The sequence below is a fragment of the Grampus griseus genome, assembly GCF_964374135.1.
Source record: "Grampus griseus genome assembly, chromosome: 5".
Taxonomy (NCBI): Eukaryota; Metazoa; Chordata; class Mammalia; order Artiodactyla; family Delphinidae; genus Grampus; species Grampus griseus.
Window position 1 is genome coordinate 103,990,613 of NC_138998.1, and position 22,331 is coordinate 104,012,943.

Here is a 22,331-nt window from a genome sequence, read left to right on the forward strand (position 1 = left end):
ACTTTTCAAACAAATATTAAAAATATACAACCTAACATAAAGGAAAACTTAAAACAATTAAGTGACACAAATGGTAGAGAAAATATTTCCAACTGAGAGAATAAGACATTCATACCTTTCCAGAGATTTCAATTCCAATTTCATCAAGAACTTGATTCACAATATCTTGGCTTTCTTCTTCATCATCAGAGCCATCAAAGATGTCATCAAGTGTGTCATTGACTTGAGAGGAGGGGAGGAAACAAAGCAATTACTTTCAAACAGATTTCAGGTTAGGTTTATATTTTTAGAAAAAGGCCCAACTATGTAATTTACACAGTACAAATAAAATTTATGAATAGATGGAGAAAAGTAAAGATCTTAGGTAGTTTACACTTAAGTAGAACAGAAAAAAAAATAAACAGTTTGTGATAAATGGAAAGGTAAATGATTATAAAGCTTCAAAGGGAAGAGAGTATATCCACCTGGGGGGAGGTAAAATGTGAGATGGTCCTTGAAGAACACATAGGATTTAACCAAACAGAGATAGCATAGTGTGAGCAAGGACAATAGGGAATATATATAAGAAAGAGTAAGTTCCTCTGTTTATTTAAGATGTATAAATGGAAAATAGTTGAGAAGGAAAGAATTAAAGCAACTGGCCTGTGATCATTACTAACATGGTCACCGGGGAATGCCCCCAGAGAAAGGAAGACAAGTAACCTAGTCTGATCTCTCTGTAAGCACACTGCAAATTGGGCTCCTGGTAAACAGACTAATATTTGCTAGCAAGAGAGTCCTTGTTTATGGAATGCTCCTAGCAGGCTGTTTTTGCTTTGGTATTGCTATAGCTACTATCTATGGGTTTATATCCATGACTCCCTAGAAAATAACATAAAAGGTAGATGACCATCTGAGGTATAAATTTAATATATTTCCTAAAATGCTCTTTTCAACATGAGATGATAAGCAAACCTATTGGACACATCATCTCTTATGCTAGGTCAAAGAGCTTATGTCTGATATGGAAAGAAAAGATTTGGAGAGTCATTTGGGATGTCCACCACCCTCCTTGTTTTGCATGTGCATCTTAATAGCTTGTATCCTTGACATTGCTACTAAAGCTTGATATTGGTTAAGATCTCTGATTTGTATGAGCACGATTTGATAATTTAATTTTGTGTGTTAGTTTAATGGTATAAAGTCAATTGGAAAAAGCTAAACAGCTAAAGGCCAAAAAAGTGGAATATCATCTCCGAAGAAGTAAAATGAATGTTAAGACTTTAATTACAATCTCAATTCTTCCACTTAGTACCTGTGCAACTTTGGGGGAAGTCACTTTACCTCTCTGGGCCTCAGTATTCGCACTGACAAAATAAAGGGGCTTGACCTGAAAATTGTTTCTGATTTATAATGTAGGATTTTATTTTGTAGTCAGAAAGAAGCCACTGTGGGAATATGATCAGCACACTCAGAGGTAAGCTTCTAGAAAAATTATTTAGCAGTGATACTCAGATTATAGTGAAGTAACAAGGGAGGTGGGGAGTCCAGGTCAGAGTTTATAAGGGCCTGAATGCAAAAAGACTTGCAGAAAAAATGAAAGAAAAGGATGGAGGAGAAACACCAGAATGGTGTAATCAGGATGTAATAAAAATTTCCCAAAGATCTTGTTTCCAAAATCTAAATGTGAACAAGCATTGGAGCAACACTGTACAATATAAATTCTAATTGGACAAAGACATGCCCATTTAAACCTTGAATTTATCTTTGGGTGAAAATACTAATGTTAAAATACCTTACTGAAAAAACAAGTAACCACCAATAACTACTATTCTTTCAGACTCACTTTCAAATTACTAAAACACAAACAAGAACTGTGACAGATACAAGTTTTAAGTACGAGCTTATTGATTCTCTTCATTATAGCTTAATGGAATAGTTAATCCCTCTGTTAAGATCTGCTCACACCTGTGCCACCACTGGAATCCACATAAACATATTAGATACTGTGATCATTATATAAATGACAATTCCCTCAGTCATTAAAAATTCACTAATGATGTCTTTGAAAAATTATATTTTTAAAAGTAAAGGTTCAAAGTAAAAACTAAAGTAAACAATTTTTGGAACTATCAAAGATACATGTACAGTATCATTAAACCTTAGAAGGAAAACAGATACTCTGAAATAGAATACTAGAACAAAGGTAAATTTAGTAATCCTAGTAATTTAATTAGATACTATTTTATGCAATAAATGCCATTAAATTAAAATGCTAGCAGATAAGCAGAACTAAACTGGCATATCCCGACATAGTTGTAAAACAATTAGAAAATATCTTTGCAAAATAATGATGCCAGCTTTGACATATCATACAAATAATGATTCAATGTTGACCAGGGTGTTGTGAAGGGTCACTCATTTATTATCGGTGAAATAAAGATGGGTATAGTCCTTCTGGAAAAAGTCTGGCAGTATGAATCAAAAGCTTTATAAAAGTTAATACTCTAAGAACATTGAAGAAATTCAGACAAAGAAACATATTTATCAAAGGATTATCAAATACATTGAACATTTTAAAACAATCTTATTGACCAATGTAAGAATGGTTCAATAAATTAGGGTATATTGATGTTACATAATATTAAAGCCATTAAAAAAAACAGACTTCAGAGAAAATTCAAGGTTATGAGTACATGTTTATGTTATACTACTGTTTTTTAAAGGCAAGGTAAGATTCAAAATTGTCCATGTTATATTATCTCATTTTATAAGATATGGAAAAATATAGGAAAGACATATACAATGTTAACCCTAACTATATCTGGGTGGTGTGATGATAAATTTTTTTTATAACTTTGTTCATTTTATTCCTCATATTTCCACCACAGCCTGTAGTTTATACTCAAAAAGAAGAAAATTAAATATTAAATTTAGACTCTGGAAAGGGAAAAAGAAAAAAGAAAGAACTCCGTTATTTCTACCTCCAATATAAACAGATTTTCTATAGCATGAAATATATATATTAAATTTATATATAGATAGATATACATTAGATATTCTACAGTATGAAAAAATAAAAATATATCTTCTATATATATTTATAGATCTTCTATAGTATGAAAGAATCAACACAACTCTTAAACTATCTAACTTATACCAGGAAGAGTTATTTTATTCACAAGTTGGTTTTGGTCCTCTAATCAACAAAGTAAGACTGCTGAGGCCAATATGGCATAGAAATATGGCATCACATATTTTATATTTTTCCTTCAGTTAAATGTTAATAGAATTTTGAGCCTTATATAAAAAGACAATGAAATTACAATATAGTCATCTATCTAGAAGGGAGCTGTATCATTTCTTTTCTCATCATTTGTGCCTTCGTGGATGAGAATATGAGGTTGCTAGTAAATAAACTTGCTAATTCAAAGAGAAAAACCTGTAAATTTCATTACAAGTTATTAAACTTACTCATTTCTTCAGTCATTTCCATTTTCATGTTTTCCTTCTGGAAATTCTGCATTGTTTGTAATGTCTTTTGTGGATCCATCTTCTTGTTAACTGCCTGCATTGTCTAAATATATGAAAAGATTCACGTTAGCTACATAATTATGAAAATTTTACTATGGAGTAAGTCCAAAGGGAGCACATCAATAAAAGGCAGGTTTCTTAAAGATATTCTACCATAATCAAACATAATAGCGTTAGTATTCTAGAAAAAAAATGAAATGCTCATTTGGAAACCATCTGCTTAACATCTATATAATAAAGACAACTGCGAAAAACCTCATCTGAACAGTAGGCAAAAAATTATATAATAAAAAACACTGGGGCTTCCCTGGTGGCGCAGTGGTTGAGAGTCCGCTTGCCGATGCAGGGGACACGGGTTCGTGCCCCGGTCCGGGAAGATCCCACATGCCGCGGAGTGGCTAGGCCCGTGAACCATGGCCGCTGAGCCTGCGCGTCCGGAGGCTGTGCTCCGCAACGGGAGAGGCCCGCGTACCGCAAAAAAAAAAAACACTGACAACATAAAATCCACTGCTATTCAAATGGGAAAACTACATTTGCCTATAATGTGGCAAGCAGGTAATGTCTAAATTAAAAAGAATTGTTTAATTTTTTCAAAAAATTTCAAAAGTTTTAATGTCTAAATTAAAGGATATACTAGCATACATATTTAACCTATTAATTCATTTTAAACCATGATTTCAAGAAATGTTCAAAACATTGAGTTTTGCAAAAATACATGAAAAGAATTCTCTTACATTTTATATTCACAACTACTTTTGTTAAAAGAAATTAATGCCACCTAGTAAGGCCAAAATATTTTATATATTATTATTATATATGTGTCTGTGTATATATTATATGTGTGTATTATATGAAATATGTCAGTTTCAAAGATACAAAGCAAACACAGTCTTTTATGCATGCTGCAGCCAAAGTAATCTTTGCAAGTATGACACTGTACTCCCCCAACCCCCACCAGCCCACACATACCTAACTCTCCAGTGGCTTTGCATTGCTTTTAGTATTAAAAGCCAAATTCCATAATTGACCTGTGATACCAAGCACCATCTGAACTCTGATTAACAAGCCAGTCTCATTCTACACCACTGTCCTCTAGACACACTGATCTAACATTTCCTTAAATGTGCTATGTTTCCTCCTGCCACAGGACCTTTGCATATACTGTCCCTCACCTGGAATGCTCTTCTTTATTTGCTTTCACTATCAATACTTCAGATTTCAGTTTACATACAACTTCCTTAGGGAAGTAGTCCCTGACACCCTAGGTTAGAACAGATACCCCTGTTAAATCCTACTCACTATAGATTAAAATTTTATTTATTGGTGTAAATTACATTACTTTACTCGCAAATTACATTACTGTTACAAAAATATACTAAAAACAACAAGGATGCTGACAGTGATAATAGAGCAGCTAATGCCTATATATATTAGCTTTCTGTGTGCCAGGCACTGTTCTAAGCACTTTACGTACAATATTTAAAGTTAATTGACATTTAAACCTAACAAGTCTTTATGTGCTAGGTATTACCATTTCCCCTCCATTACAAATGGAAAATGAAGGTATAGGAAGGTGAAATAGCTTGCTAAGGTCACATAGCTACCAAGTGAGATCTGAACCCAAGTAATCTGACTCCAAAGCTTATGTTTTTAATCATCGCACTAAACTACATCTCAAACAGGCTGCCTTTTAAATAGACTTTAACCTATTACAGGTTAAGCCCTTGCCTGGTTTTGCTTTCCATTTCATCTCCATCACTTATTATAATTCCTACTTAGGGGACCTAAACAAATATTTCCTGAATTAATAAATTTCTGAGAAATTTAAGTGAAAACTAATTCATACATTGCTATATGGCAGGACCACATTAGGTACCTTTTCCTCCCCTGTCACCTGCAGAAAATTGCAAAATGAGTAGTCTTCCTCCTCAACATTATTGAAATGTTATCCAGTCCAGGTGTGTGATCTTCAGATATGACCTTTTCCTCAAATTAGACAGACATTTAGTTCTGTCAATTTGGTAAAACCAAAAAAGGAAAAAAAAGTTTTTGCCTTTAACTGTGTTTTTCACTGTAAGATGACTAAGATTCCTAGAGAGTAAAAACTAACAGAACGAAGGTATATTGAAATATTCTGTTTTTTTAAGGAACAAATGTGCCACTGTACATAAGATAGGCACATTCTATTTTCATGTGTTCTGCAGTCTAAAAGGCAATTATACTTGATCCTCATTATTTCTGGATTCCTTAGTTTTGAATTTGCCTACTCATTAAAATATATTTGTAACAAGTCAACACTTGCAGTACTTTTGTGCTCACTTGTGGACATGCTCAGAGCTGCAAAACATCTGAGTCACCCAACACACGTTTCCAGCTTTGTTCAAGCAAGGTGACACTCTGCCATCTTGACTCAGCACTAATACTGTAAATTAGTGTTTTCTTTGCGGTTTATTTTGTGCCTTTGGTTGGTTGAGGGTTAAAATGTACTGAAGTGTGGTCTAGCGTTTCTAAGTGCAAGAAGCCTGTGACGTGCCTTGGATCAAATGTGGAAAAATTGGAAAAAATACAAATGTGGAAAAAATACATTGTTAGATAAGCTTTTTTCAGGCATGAGTTACAGTGCTACTGACCATGAGTTCAATGTTAATGATCAACTATGATAAGTAAGGTGTCTTTCAACAGAAACATATAAAACAGGGTTAGGTATAGACTGGTTGACAAAAATTGTGATCAAAGGCTCACAGGAACCTAAGCCTGCATTTCCCCTAGGAGCAATGGTTTGATATTCCCTAATTCAGTATTCCTGACTTTATAGAACATAACTACTGCAAATAATGAGAATCAACTGTTATGTACTATTTTCCTAATATAAACCTGTACTTTCTCTCCTCTGTAACTTTTCTTCCTTTTGCTCTTCACATTCATATTCTTTCTTCCCTTTATTTAAAGCCTATTGATATTTAAGACGTAGGTCTTCTGCAAAGTCTTTCAGATCAAGTATGATTGCCTTTTAAACTGCAGAACACATGGAAATAGAATGTGTCCATCTTATGTACAGTAAGTACTATTCAGGGATCTGTGCAGTTTACTGAAACCTAGCATAGACTGATGTATAGTGAGTTTCCTTGTCAGACACATCTTAACCTCCTCCCATCCCCGACTGAACTATATAAGATCTGTGAGGGCAGAGCCTTTGTCTGGAATTTATGATTTCTCACAATTCTTAATATACATCAAAGAGCTCATTACTTATTAAATGTCTGAAAGGCTCACAGTCCTTTAAGGTCTATAGTAAAAACACTAATTTTTTTAATGTAAAGACTGTAAGTTAAACTTAAGTTCCTGATAAAAATTAACTGATAACTTCTTCTCACGATACTCATGTGTCCTTCTGACACATTCATGAAAATGAATCAAGAGAAAATTATTATTCAAATTATTATACCAAAACTTACGGCATAATGAAATAAGGCCAAAAATCTTAAAATGATGTTTTAAGTCAATTTTAAAAATTTAGAAGCTACATATAATCTTGCAACAGTGGAACTGCCCTGGAACAAAAATTTTTATATTAAAACAAATCAATAAAAAAATCTAGAAATATTTATCTGGATTATGTAGTATTATAACTCATTTTATTAAAAATTAGAAAGATTCTGTAACACATATATATCAGAGGGTGCTTTAAATTTAATTTGAATCTAATCTGAATACTGACATTTAAATATCTCAGATAAAATCATAAAGCTATGGATATAAAGGTTCCCACTTACTTTTGCTGTAGTAGACATTGCTCCTGCCATCTTCATCTGGGAGTTCATCACTTTTGTTTGTGTGGACATAGACGTGACTTTTGAACTTACAGCAAAAGTTCTTGTTTTCTGTTTCCTTAGATGTACAAGCTGTTTGGCTAAAACTCTGCAAGCTTCTTTATTACCAATCTTGGCCATTTTCTTAATTTCTAATTCCTAAGAGAGGAAATAAAAAGAGGGGAACAAAATCATTAAGGGGAAGTCCTCAATGATTTAAGAAGAATAGACTGAACATATACAGTATACCATTTCACCCTGATTATGAAAAAAGAAAGAGGCTAGTATAAAGTCACAGAAGTAGTAATATGAGAGGGAAATTTATTCTACATGTCTACATGGAAAAGAGAGAACTAGTACCTTCATCCAGAAATACAAAACAAGTCTACAAAACAGTACTCACATAAAGCCCAGAAGAGAATTTAAAAACTCAACCCAAAAGCAGGTAGGAAAAAAAGGAAAAAAAAAAAAAATCAAACAAAGAGTTGGTAGGAGATAGCAAAATAGAAGACCACAGTGGTATATTTAAAGCTAGTAATATAGACAATTATGTTAGGTGAAAAGATCTGTCTCCATCTCAAATAAAAGGCAGACTGTTATATTAGATAAGAACATAAAGGCAATTATATGCTATCTCAAGAAACCAAATTTAATTACCAAAACAAAGCTAAATAGAGCTAAGTAAAAGGATAGAAGAATATATTCTATATAAATACTTACTAAAATCTGGAAATTTGGAGTGGTTACATTAACCAGATCAAAAAAACTTAACTTACCAGAATAAAAAGGGGCATTTCAATAATAATAAAGGAATTAATACATAAAGGTGTCAAAACAATCCTAAATGTGTACGCACCTAAAACAGTACTTCCAAATTTATGAAGCAAAAACTGATAGAACTGAAAGGCATAACAGACAAATACATAACTAGGATGAGGGGTATCAACAGCTCCTTTCTTAAGTATATTGCTGTACTTGTTAGGACAAGTGGACAGAAAATCTGTAATGATACAGAAGATTTACAAAAACACTATCACCAACTTGACCTAAGCAACATTTACTAAAAGCTCCATCGCCAACAGCAGAATACTCACTCTTTGCAAGTGTACACTAAAAATAAAAATCACCAAAATATACCATATTCTGTAACAGAAAACAAGGCTCAACAAATATAAAAGGATTGAAATCATATGAGGTATGATCTCTAACTACAGTAAAATTAAACTAGAAAGCAGTAAGAAAAATATGAAAGGAAAAACAGAAGCAGATATCAAACAATGTGGTTTGAAATAAGTCATGGGTTAAAGAAAAAAATCAGAGGGGAAATGAGATAATATTTTAAATTAATAAAATGAAAATGCCCCATATCAAAACGTGTGAGCTGCAGTTTAAAAAAAATTCTTAGAAACGTATAGCATTAGAGCTTACATTAAAAAAATGAATATCTCGTCGGCTTCAAAATAGAGAAAGTAGAAAGAAGAGCAAATAAAACACGAAGAAAACAAAAGGAAGGAAATAATATAAACAAGAAATGTATGAACTAGGAAAGAAAAAAATACAGAAAATTAATGAGATCAAAGGCTGTTTTTTTAACAGGAAATTGATCAAATTGATAAACCACTAGCCAGTCAGAAGAGGGAAAAAAACTGAGACAGAGAGAACACACAAACGATAAATATTGGGAATGTAAAGGGAGGCATCACTTTATATCCTAAAGATGTTAAAGAATAATAAAAAATATTATAAACACGATGTCATTACCTTTTAAAATTTATTGGAAATGGACAAATTACTTGACAGATACACACTACCAAATCTCATTCAGAAAGGTAGATAGCGTGATCCATTCTATATCTATTTTCTAAAAATTGAAAATTTTAGAATTTAAAAATCTATCCACAAAGATAGATTTTTGTGTAGCTTAAAATCTATCCACAAAGAAAACTTCACTCCCAATGGCTTTACTGATGAAACCTATCAAACATGTAAGAAAGAAATACACAAACCCTTCCAGTAAATGAAACAGTAAGGCGCACTTGCCAATTCATGCTTTAAGGTCAGCAGTACTCTGACGTCAAAACCACATGAAGACACTATACAAAAAGATAACTACAAATTAACAGCTTTTATGAACAGATAATATATTAACAGCTTTTATGAACAGATAATATATATTTCATAATATTCTTATGAAAATTTCAGCAAATAGAAATAAAAGTATTTTTAAAAAATTCATCATTACCAATGAAGTTTATCCCAGTAGCAAAAGCTTGATTCAGCTTTGGAATTCAACTTTGGAATTCATCAATGACATAATTCACTATACTAACAGACTAAAGAAGAAGAACTACATAATCATCATCTCAACAGATGCAAAAAAAAAAAAAAAAAAGCAGCACTTGACAAAATTAATTCCTGATAAAAACTCTCAACAAACTAGATACAAAAGGAACTTCCTCAACCTGAGAAAGGGCCTCTACAAAAAGCCTACAGTTAATATCATACTTAATGATGAAAGACTGAATGTCTTCCCCTAAAATCAGTAAAAAGAGGTTATAAACCACTTTTAACATTGGAAGTCCTGGCCAGTGTAATAAGGTATAAAAAAAAAAAAGCATTAAGATTGAAAAGGAAGATGAAAAATTTTATTTACACAGATGACATGACTGTCTATGTAGAAAGAGATAATAAAATAGAACAGAATCCACAAACAGGTTACTAGAATAAGTGAGTTTAGGAAGGTTACAGGATAAAAGATCAATATACAAAAAAATGAATGTATTTCTAAATACCAGCAACACAAAATCAGAAATCTGATGAAAGAAGCACAGGATTAGTATAATTACAAGTACAAATACTGCTGAGAAAAATTTTAATCTAAATAAATAGAGAGATATAGCATGCTCATGGGTTGAAAGATTAACATTGTTAAGATGCCAAATTGGTTCAATGTAATCCCAATCAAAATCTGATCCTTTTTTGTAGAAATTGACAAATTTACTTTAAAGTTCATAGGGAAATACAAAGCACCTAAAATAGCCAAAACAATTTTAAAAAGAAGCACAAAACTTAAGGGTTAATGCTATACAACTTTAAGACTTAATTATTAAGTGTTAGTAAAAACAGTGTGGTATTGGCTTAAAAATAGTTATATAGTAAAGCAATTATACTCTAATAAAGATGTTAAAAAAAAAAAGAATAGTCATATAGGTCAATGGAAGAGCATAGAGTCAAGAATGAGGCCCACGTGTATTTGAACAAATGATTTTCCGCAAAAATGACAAGGTATTTGAATAGGGAAAGATGTCACCAACAAATGATGATGGAGCAACTGAATATCCAAATGCAAAACGTTAACCTCTACCCTTACCTGACAACACAGTAAAATTTAATTCAGTAAGATTCACAGTCCTAAATGTAAGAACTGAAATTATAACACTTCTAGAAGAAAATCTCAGAGAAAATATTAGTGACTTAGGGTTAAGCAAAGATTTCTTAGATAGGACACTAAAAGTACTAAATCACAGAAGAAAAAAAATAAATAAATTTCACTTGATCAAAATAAAAATCTTCTGTTCCTCAAAAGACACTCTTAGGGAAATAAAGGACCAAGCCAAGAACTGGAAAAAATAACTGCAAAACATATATTCAATAAAGCACTTGCACTCAGAATATATAAAGAACTCTCACAACTAAATAATTAGAAAACTTGATGAAAAAAATAGGTAAAATATTTCAATAGACACTTTGGCAAAGAAAATATTTAAATGGTGAACAGGCACATGAAAAGATGCTGAACATCATTAGTGATTAGGGAAATGCAATTTAAAATGACAATCTACTAAACACCACTAGAATGGCTAAAATATGAAGACTGTAAACTCCAACTATTGGCTGGGATGTGAAACAATTTTATTCTCATATATAACTGGTGGGAACAGAAAATATTATAGTTATATATATACTCTCATATATAACTGGTGGGAACAACAACTTTAAAAAATTATTTAGCATTCGTATACAGTCAAACATACATTTAACCTGTGATCTACCAAGCAATCCCACCCCTAGGAAACATATGTTCAAACAAAGACTTCAACTGAATGTTTATAACAACCTTTATCAAAATAGCTGAAACCTGGAAATAACCCAAATGTCCACTGGTTGGTGAATGGGATAGACAAACTGTGAAATGTCCACACAATGAAATAATATTCATCAATAAAAAGGAGTTAGTATTCATACATGTAACAACACTGATTAATCTCAAAATAATTATGAATGAAAGAAGCCATATAAAAATGAATTCACTTTATGATTCCATCTGTATAAAATTCTAGGAAATGTAAACTAATCTACAATGACAGATCAGTGTTGCCTAACTATGGAGGGAAACAGGGAGGGATGGGTAGAAGGGACTACAAAGGGAAAAAGGAAACTTTTGGTGATGATGGATATGTTCATTATCTTGACTGTAGTAATGGTTTCATGAGTTAATACATATGTTAAAATGTATCAAATTGTATGCTTTAAAAATGTACAGTCAACTGCATGTCAAGTATACCTCAAACATGCTGGTTTTAAAAAATATTTTAAGCAACATACATTTAAAAGCATAACATAAAAATACAGAAAGATAGCCAATCTATTAAAAAAGTACATTTATTATCACAGACCCAATAACAGTTAAAATATCAAGTAAGACACCTATGAGTTAACATAATTATTTTCTTGTAACACTCTCTTGTTTTCTAGGACTATTTTATCTTTGCTGTTAACTGACAAGAAGGTGGCTGCTTTAAGCAATATTTCTTCCTAGGCATTCATGTCTTTCACAAACTGAAGAATATAATCAGCAGAATACACAGAATCCTGATAAAAGTCAGCAGAATGACACAGTAAACAAAGGTAAGCAGAAATTGCAGGAAGACGTTAAACGTCATTTCTTAGTAAAGTAAATCACTTACCACCTGTCGTGTCTTTTTCCTAGTTAGCTAATTATTCCAACACTGATTTCTAAATTTGTTTGAAAAGTTAAACTGAAATTTAATGTTTTACTTACCAGCTGTTTTTCTTGTTTCTCTAAAGCTGCTCGATCTCTGATTATAGCCCTCTGTGTTCCTCGTAACTCTCGATTCTGTTCCTTTATTACATCTAAGAGAACCACAAAAGAAACCTAAATGTATGAGCTGTAAAATCTTCTTCAATACCATTTAAAATACTGGACTCAGAAACCTCAATTAAAAAAAACCCAAAAAAACCTTAAATTACAAGATGTTAATTTTTTTTGTTTCAATTCAATATACTAAAAATTAATCAAATGTTAAAACAAATTATAAATATCGATTATATAAAAAAGTACAGAAGTGCAAATATGCTATAGTTTAGCCAAAAGTATATATAAATCACAGTAAAATACTCCCTTAGAGAACTGATTATTATACAATGTTTTATATGGCATATATATGTATATTTCATATGCATACACACATGCACACACACACACGTGCACACACACACACATGCACACACACACACACACCCTTCTTATCTCTCCTTACTCCAGTATTACATGAAATTCCAAGAAGGAAGACAAGCAATGTGTTTATTAAATCTTTTTTTTCTACACTAAGTCATCATAACAGAGTGAAGCAGCCAACCTTCCAATGAAGCAGACCTGGATTTGAATCGCACCTCTGCCACTTGATAATTATATGATGATACCTTGCAAAGTTAGTTAACACTCTAAACCTCAGGTTTCTTACAAAATTAGGATTGTTGTTAAGGAGTAAATAACATACACAATGCCCTGATATATTTGAAGTGTCCAGTTATTGTTAATGTCTTTCTCATTTATCTCAATTCATCTGGATCCACCGGTCTCACCTTTTTGTTTAAAAGATTGTTTTTTGATGTGGACCATTTTTAAAGTCTTTATTGAATTTGTTACAATATTGCTTCTGTTTTATGTTTTGGTTTTTTGGCTGTGAGGCACATGGGATCTTAGCTCCCCGAGCAGGGGTCGAACCCACACCCCCTGCATTGGAAGGCGAAGTCTTAACCACTGGACTGCCAGGGAAGTCCTAGCCTTACCTTTTGAAGAATTAAAATATTAGTCTGAGACTGACAATCATTTGGGTTAACTGTTACTAAATAGTGATTTCTTCAAAGGATCACAGATATGGATAGTAATGCTTGCCAAAACTGTTCCCTCATTGTCAGGAATCTTGCTAAGTGCTTACATACAGTATACAGTACAATGTTCACAATAATGCCATGGAGTTGTTTTTTTCTATTATTTTATATATATGAGAAAACTAAGTGTTAGTAAGTTTAAATAATGTGCCCAAGGAATCCAAGTGTTGTCTCCTGAATCAGTGATCTTAATCATTTCACTAGAGTACCTTTTTAGTAAAGAGGTAGATTTAAAACCACCACCACCACAATAGAAAGAATAGTCTCTTCATCAAATGGCACTGGGAAAACTAGATATCCACATGACACACACACACACACACACAAAGAAATTGGACCCCTACCTCACACCATATTTAAAAATTAACTCATAAAAGATTAATGACCCAAATATAAGAGCTAAAATCATAAAACTCAGAAGAAAACACAGGAGAAAATCTACATGATTTGCGATTTGGCAACTGATTCTTAGATATGACACTAAAAGCACAAGCAGCAAAAGAAAAAATAGATAAACTGGACTTCATGAAAATTAAAAACTGTGATTAAAGGACATTACCAAATGAAAAGACAGTGTAGAAAATGGGAGGAAATATGGGCTTCCCTGGTGGCGCAGTGGTTGAGAGTCTGCCTGCCAATGCAGGGGACACGGGTTCAGGCCCTTGTCCGGGAAGATCTCACATGCTGCGTGAGCCACGGCCACTGAGCCTGTGCTCCGCAACGGGAGAGGCCACAGCAGTTAGAGGCCCGCGTACCACAAAAAAAAAAAAAAGAAAAAAGAAAGAAAGAAAATGGGACGAAATATATGTAAATTATATATGAGTCTAGTATCCAGAATATATAAAAAACTCTGATAGCTCAAAAACAAAAGACAAACAACTCAATAAATGAGTGAAGGCCTTGAATAAACATTTCTCCAAAGATACACAAATGGCCAATAAACACTTGGAAAAGATGCAAAATATCATTAGTCATTAGGAAAACCAGATACCACTTCACATCTGCCAAAATCGCTATAATCAAAAAAAGGAAAATAAGTGTTGATCTGCCAGTAGGAATGTAAATTATTTCAGCCACTGTGGATAACAGTTGGGTGGTTCCTCAAAAAGTTAAACATAAAATTACCAAATCACCTCACAATTCCCCTCGTAGGTATTCACCCAAAAGAACTGAAACAAGTACCTAAACAAATACTCTCTACACAAATGCAGCACTATTTACAATAGTCAAAAGGTGGAAACAACCCAAATGTCCGTGAACTGATGAATTGATAAACAAACTGTGGTATATACATATAATATAATGGAATATTGTTCAGTTATTTAAAAAAATGAAGTACTGATACATAGTGCAACATGGATAAACCTCAAAAGCGTGCTAAGTGAAAGAAGCCAGTTACAAATGGTCTTTTATGATTACACTGGTATGAAATATCCAGAATAGGTCCACAAAGACAGAAAGCAGATTGATAGTTGCCAGGAGTTGGAGAGAGGGGGGATGGATGAGTCACTACTTAATGGATATAAGGTTTTATTCTAAAGTGATGAAAATGGTTTGGAACTAGAGATCATGGTTATACACCATTGTGAATGTACTAAATGCTACAGACCTGTTCACTCTAAAATGATTAATGTCATGTGACTTTCATCTCAATTAAAACAGCAGCAAAGCCAGCAACCGTTATCCTTTCTAGTGATGGAGCATCACAACTTATATTCTATACATTTCTGTTTTAATGATACTTTACTCAGAATACAAATAACGAATTACACTGAGTAATAGGCACCATACTAAGTGCTTCACAACAACCCCCAAAGGTAGGTACTATTATCTCACTTGTTTCAGAGGGGGTAATTGATATTTGGTGAGGTAATCTGCCCCAGGGAGAAAAAGTGGTAGGATTCACATACAGCCATTCTGATTCCAAGGCCTCTGATTTTAAATATGCTATTACACTGTGAAGCTTTTAGGAAAACAAAAAGTAAAGTTATCAGAGACATAATCCTTATAAATATAGATCCATATCAATAAAAATACTGTTAAAACAGAATGAAAAACATTTCATGTTATTATATAGAATATAACTAATCAACTACAATGACTTTCTGAATAAAAGTTAAAATAAGATGCCAGAGCTCCTATATCCTACATACAAGACATCTATTTCTCCTCCTTTTCTTACTCTGTTTCTCAATGAAGTTATATTGGTGGACATCTCATGCTCAGGATTTACTAAGAACACATTCTATATGTTCCTTAAATATAAGAATATGAAACCATAAAATATCTATATGGGAGGCAAAAAGAGAGGGAGCTCTCTCCCTCCACCAACTTTCTTCTGGATGGGAAACATGTTTCATTTAAAAAAGAGGGAAGGAGATATTCTATAGACAAATATATTTGGGAAATGTTCAAGTTGGAAAAAAAAATAAACCGATTTCTTTGCTTCAAGGCTTCTAAGAACATTTAACATAAGAATATACATTGTCAATCTTTAAGGGGAGAATATGTGATAGATTGTTTCCCAAATTCATTAAGCCAAGGATCCCTTTTGAGAAATCTCTATTAAAATTTCTCAGATACAAATGTTTCATGGAGCATTGGTTGGGATCTTATTTTAAAATAACATGACTTATTAGTTTGCTAGGGCTATCATAACAAACACCACAGACTGAGTGCTTAAACAACAGAAATTTGTTTTCTCCTAGTTCTGGAGGCTGTAAATCCAAGATTAAGGTGCTGGCTGGGTTGGTTTTTCCTGAGCCCTCTCTCCTTGGCATGCAGATGTCCACCTTCTTGCTGTGTCCTCACATGGCCTTTTATCTGTGTGTGCCCATCCCTGGTATCTCTTCCTCTTCTTATAGGGACATCAGTCCTATTAGATTAGGGCTCCACCCTCATGATCTCATTTAACCTTAATAATCTCCCTAAAGACCCTATCTCCAAATACAGTCACATCAGGAGTTGGGGCTTCAACATACCAATTTTAAGGGGACATAATTAGGTCCACAACACATGATATTTTTTCCTCTGACATCTACAGATTCATACTAAACAAAATAACAAAGAAAGCGCTCATTTCCCCTTTCAAAACAGTCATTAGCCTTTTCATCCTCAACATTTAAACCCTCCAAATTTTTATCTTTTGGTCTTAGTTCCCTATTTTGCCAAAGGCAATGGATTGGTATGAAAACATTCACCACTTATCCTACTATTTCAATAGAAAATATGCCCTAAATTTAAAACTATGAAATTACAAATGAACTTTTAGAGTACAGCCCCTTTGTATACTAAAAACTCCCTGAACTCAACTAGGATAAGATGAAATATTAAAATAATGATGACGGTCTCCTAAAGTTACAAAAGTACTGGGCTGAAAGAGAAGTCACTGTATTGATAAGTTGAATAGTGACCAGGTAATTGGCACAGTGCAAAGCACTGTGAAACACTACTGAAAGCCTTGACTGCTAAGATCTAGAATGTTATCCACATACATTTGTTTCATTAGTTGGGTGGCATAATGAAAAATACATTATTTGGTCTTTGGCTTGAGTTCCTGGCACAAAGGTCCTAAAACCCTTAGAATTTCCTGAGTGATAGAAACATCTTTTGACTCAGAGAGGGGTACACCTAGATAGCTTCAGGATGGGGCTGGTTACCAGAAAGTCCAAATATTTGATTAGAAGGTGGGCAATTTCAGCCCCATCCCTCAGGGGAGGGGAGTGGGGCCAGAGGTTGGGTTATAATAACTCTTAAACAAAGAGATTGGAAGAGCTTCTGGGTTCGTGAACATATTGATGTTCTGGGAAGGTAACATGTCCAGAGAGGGCAGAGAAGCTCTGAGCTGCACCCCTCACCCCACCCCCCCTGCATAATAACTTGCTTCCGTTTGGCTGTTCCTGAGTTGCATCCTTATAATAAAATGGTAATACTAAGTAAAGCACTTTCCTGAGTTATGAGTTGTTCTAGTGAATTACCAAACCTGAAGAGGGAGTTGTGGTGACACTAGAATTTATAGCTGGTCGGTCAGAAGTACTGGTGGTAATCTAGGACTGTGACTGGCCTCTTAAGTGAGGACAGTCTTGTGGACAGAGCCCTTAACCTGTGGTGTGGGGTCTGTGCTAACTCTAGACAGTTAGTGTTAATATTGAACTGAACTGCTGGAGACACCCAGTTGGTGTCAGAGAATCAGAGTAAAGAACAGATAAAGCCATCTTTCTTGAAAAACAAGTAGGACATGAAATTTTAACAAAACATAATTTAAATAGTTTGACTTCACTTTTCTTAATTTTATGGAACTATGTGTACCATAACTGTCACTGTATATAAGAGAAGGAAAATAAAGAAAATTAACTACTGCATATTCCACAGCCTATTGTTAATAGACCTATTAATATTTAAACAGTTCTAGGCTATAAACCAAGAGCATCTAATGTTATACTAAAACAGAGTCATAACACTTTAAACCATATTAAGGTAAGTAGGAAAAGACAGTAAAATATTTTTTCATATGAGATGACAGGTATATCTTATAAAACAAATTACTCTTTAATTTTCTTTAAAAACAATCCCTACACTAAACCCCCAGTTGGTCTTCTAGATAATTCAGAAGGAATAACATGAGAAAGATTCTGAGACAATTTTAATGTTTTTAAGGCCAAGTTTATCTCCAATCATATTTATTTCTTAGTAGGTCTGATTGATTCCTAAGATTACAAGCTCTTTAAGAGCAAGGAACACATTTTATTTTATTTACCTATCTGTATTCCCATTTTACTTCGTGTCAACAACTATACCAATATATTAGTTAACGGTAATCTAAGGCAGCACAAACATATATATCAAAATGTAAAAGGATTTGCCTTATAGTCATAATTTAACACATTTCTTTAAAAATGTATAATAAAATCTATTGGTTATCAAGAAAGATGGCTGATAATTTAACAAATTATCATAGTAAGATCTGAACTATGATAGATACCTTTCTACGATGGAAAAATGTAACACTGAAATAATCAGATGTTTCTAATTTTTTGCTGTCCCCTTTTCTCCTTCTGAGTTATGACCATGACAGAAATATGTGCAGGTACTGCTGACCTAGGAGAGACGGAGCACTTGGCTTTGCCTAACCTGTGCTTCCCTGTCCATCCCGTTTCCTCCTCTAGTAAAGATCACTCCCTGAACTCTCATATGCCAGCACTTCTTCTACCTCGTGGGGCACTGTGAAGTGTTTCGTAACAGGTGGCTATAGGGAACTTGCACAATGTGAAAATACATGGGAGTGCCTGTGGCGTGCTCTCTCTGTTACCATTTGGTGAGGTCCAGAGGGTCTGGGAACTCCCCCACCCACCACCCTCTCCTCACCCACACCCAGCACAACACTGAGAAAAAGCCACTCAGGCCCGCTCCACTCTGGGAACTAAAGCCTGTCTCAAGCCTTTCAGGCTCTTTTTAACTGAACAAAAGAAGGCATGTATACATAGAGTGATAAGATCACTGATGCAAATTTTGGACTTAAGAAGATACAGACAGAAAAGCTCATTCTGTACTCTTTGGTTCTGAGCCAATAAGGCCTATCTGCTTACAGAAAAAAGAAAGAAAAAAGCCAAAAAATAAAATCTAAAAGAGCCTCTCATGTGGTCTAGCTCACTAGAATTCTCTACTGGGATTTGAGGCCAAGGCCCAACTTGAACTATGGCTGTCCTTCTAGAGCCTGCTCATTTACATGCTATTTGCATATCTGAGGCTTAAAGCAAAAAGTGGTTACCGACTGCAAATACAGACATTCATTAATTTGTGAGTAATATCCTCTAAAGTGCCTATCATTTGAGAAAAGGGAGGGGGCCTGTCTCAAGCTTTCCGGATAGTTCAGGATTACTGCCCCACGAGCACTAAGGCACAACTCACCGACTGTACCACTCAGCTGGATTCAAGCTGCTCTCTTAGACAGCATCCGCGTACCATGTACTGGGTTTGCCACTTTACTATAAGGTCATGATGGACTTTTTAATCTAATATATTTTTTCTGCTTTTAAATGTATTTCTTCAGAGAAAAATCATTTTGATTTATGCAACTTTATTGCCTACCAATTACCCTGAATCTAATGATCACATGGGTTGAGAAAGGAGCACAAAATGCTCCCACATCCTGCTTTACCATCTCCATTAACTGGGTTTTGGAAATCAAGATCCAAGAGGAAAGTGAGCTTCCTCTTCAGATTTCATGTGCAAGCTCTGCAAGCTAGTATCAATGGAAATAGTGGGTACTCTGGCACCGGTATAGTGGGACAATGGATATTAGATAAACCCTGATCGTGGCTATGAACAGAAGAGCTGGGAGTGTGAGTTCAGCTAAAGCAGTCATGGTGGAGCTCACCAATGAACAATAAAGGGGGATGGGGGTCCTGGCCATTTGGGGCTATACCATTTTCTTAGGTTGATGAGGAGAAAAAAACTGCAAAAATGCTCCAAACTCAAAGGTTAAGGGGTAAGAAACAAATACTAAAGGCCAGTAACCAGAAAATACCAGCTCTAAAAGCCAAATTTACTCAGAGGCAGAAGGACAATGACAATGAGAGAGTGGGTGAGGAGAAATCAGAATTTGATATGCAAAGCAAACTTGTTTCTCAGGCTTTGGACATGATATATGAGAAATCAGGGAGAAAAGGTATCAGCTTAATTAACCAGTTTTAAACACATGAAAAAGAAAAAATAAAAACAAAAATAAATAAACTGTAGGAAACAGAAAGGACAGTACAGAATCACGCCAACAGCTTTACTCTATACATAGATCCACTTAAGAACAAGGTTGAAGTTGAAAAACTCAGCAGGACTCACTTGGGAGGAAGAGGTAGAACACTAAGAAGAGAATAGGAGTCCAGCCCTAAGGTAGGATAAAAGGAAGCAATAAGGAATGTTTTTCCCCCCACCAGTAAAGTCTCAAAAGTCACTCAAGCCCTGAGGAATTCATTGAAATGAATTTGTTCATTATTATTAAAATATCAGTGTTTTCAAGAGCTGAAGGAAGGTTTTGAGATGTCAGCTGTTGGCACATCTTTGGGTCTTATGTGGCTCTCAAAGACACAGCCTTTGGCATCATCATCAATAACAGCTTCAGAAAACTGTCAAAGGGCAGTTTTCAGCTTAGATAAGTAAGGGAATGAGGGAATGACCCTTTGAAAGAACAGTCTCACAGATATATGGATGGACTTGAAGGTAGAAAAATGGTAGCATGAAAAGAAATACCAGTCTTTGGTATCATGCTTGGGATGGAGAAATACAAAGGAAAGATATTTTCCTACAGAAATATCTGTTCCTAGGCTTCTGAAAGGGCCTCCTGCCTTGCTGTTCTCTATGCCTAGGAGGTTCACGTACCAGATCATCACATGACTATTTCTTCTCAACATTCTGTTTTTCCCTCAAATGCCACATAAGTAGGGAAATCTTTTTTCATCACTCAGGTAACCACTCTCCCACACACACAAACAACAACAACAAAAACAGCAATAATGGATTTGGCGGGGGGGGGCAATAGAGGAAATTTTGAATTTCATTCCATATTAAATAATGTTATTGTATACTATTAAATTTTTTGAGAGTCATCATGGCATGTGGTTATATAGGTGAACATCCTATTTTTGGAAAATATTTGGTGGACTATTCAGAGATAGTTTCATTATGTCTATAACTTACCCTAAATAGTTCAACAAGAACCCACATGTGTGTATATAAGTACATATAAAGACATACAAACATAGAGGAGGGAGAGAGAGAGCAAATGTGGCATAATGTTAATAACTGGTGCATTTAGGCAATGCGAAAATGGGTGTTCATTGAATACTGTCACTTCAACTTTTCTGTAGATTTGAAATTGTTCAAAATAAAAAGAGAATAGTCTACATTCCTAAAAATAAACACATAAATAAATAAAAGTATGAAAAAATTTTGCCCAGAAAAATGCTCAGAAGAGAGAATGGTGCTCCTGAATTCCTTATTCAATTATTTTTCTTTGGTGTGCCAAGAATTTAGGGACCAAACAGAAAGTAATTTGAGTTTTTAAATATTCATAATAATAATCACTCTGGGAACACACAACACGCTAGGAAAGATCTGGGTACTTACTGTAGGTAGCACCATAAGAATTTTGTATTTTACTTGGAAGAAAGCAGAATGTTTCTGAAGGGGATCTAATTTATATAGATGGTAAATTTTATTCCTTCTTGAGCTATAAAAAATGTGGCATCACAACTGACTCTTGACAGATTTATCCAACTTAGTCAAAACTTCTCAGGTTCTGAACTCTGGAAAACTAGCATACATAGATACCACCCCAATGAGGCAAAACCCAAGAAGCTTTGTTCCTCTACTGTCAGTAACATTACTCAAATTATCTCTAAACTTGTACTAAGGTTCGAGGTGAGTGGCGATAATATGGATGTAGATTATAGTAAGCTCTGGATACTGGAAACACAACTTTTGGTTAGTAAATGCTACTATTTTGGAATTTACTCTCTAAATTCTAAACTGCTGCAGCTATTTTCATTTATGCTGAAGACTCTCTGCAACCTTGCAAATGTGGAATGAAGGAAAAACTTAGAAAAAGCATAATCCAACTTTGGAAGTGCGTGAGGATCTACTTTGATTCTGGCGAATGCAAATCGGGAAGCAGATGGGAATTCTATGCAAAAAGTCATCATAATTTAAAATATGTCAGCGTGAGAAAGAGTATGGTATATGCAGATGAATGTGAGAAGTGTTCTTGGAGAGTAAAATGAAATGGCTAGAAAGGAAGACAAGGACCAGATCAAGCAGGGC

At 34.2% G+C, this 22,331-nt stretch overlaps 1 protein-coding gene across 1 annotated transcript in view; it reads right to left on the bottom strand.

Annotated features, from left to right (window-relative positions):
• Positions 1 to 22,331, bottom strand: part of CHMP2B (charged multivesicular body protein 2B) — a 29,842-nt gene that overhangs the window by 1,789 nt on the left and 5,722 nt on the right. The window contains exons 2-5 of the mRNA XM_082655034.1: positions 12,385 to 12,476; positions 7,287 to 7,481; positions 3,454 to 3,556; positions 116 to 222 (exon numbers count right to left, since the gene is read on the bottom strand). Coding sequence (XP_082511160.1) covers positions 116 to 222; positions 3,454 to 3,556; positions 7,287 to 7,481; positions 12,385 to 12,476 — 497 coding nt within the window. The remainder of the gene's footprint in view (positions 1 to 115; positions 223 to 3,453; positions 3,557 to 7,286; positions 7,482 to 12,384; positions 12,477 to 22,331) is intronic.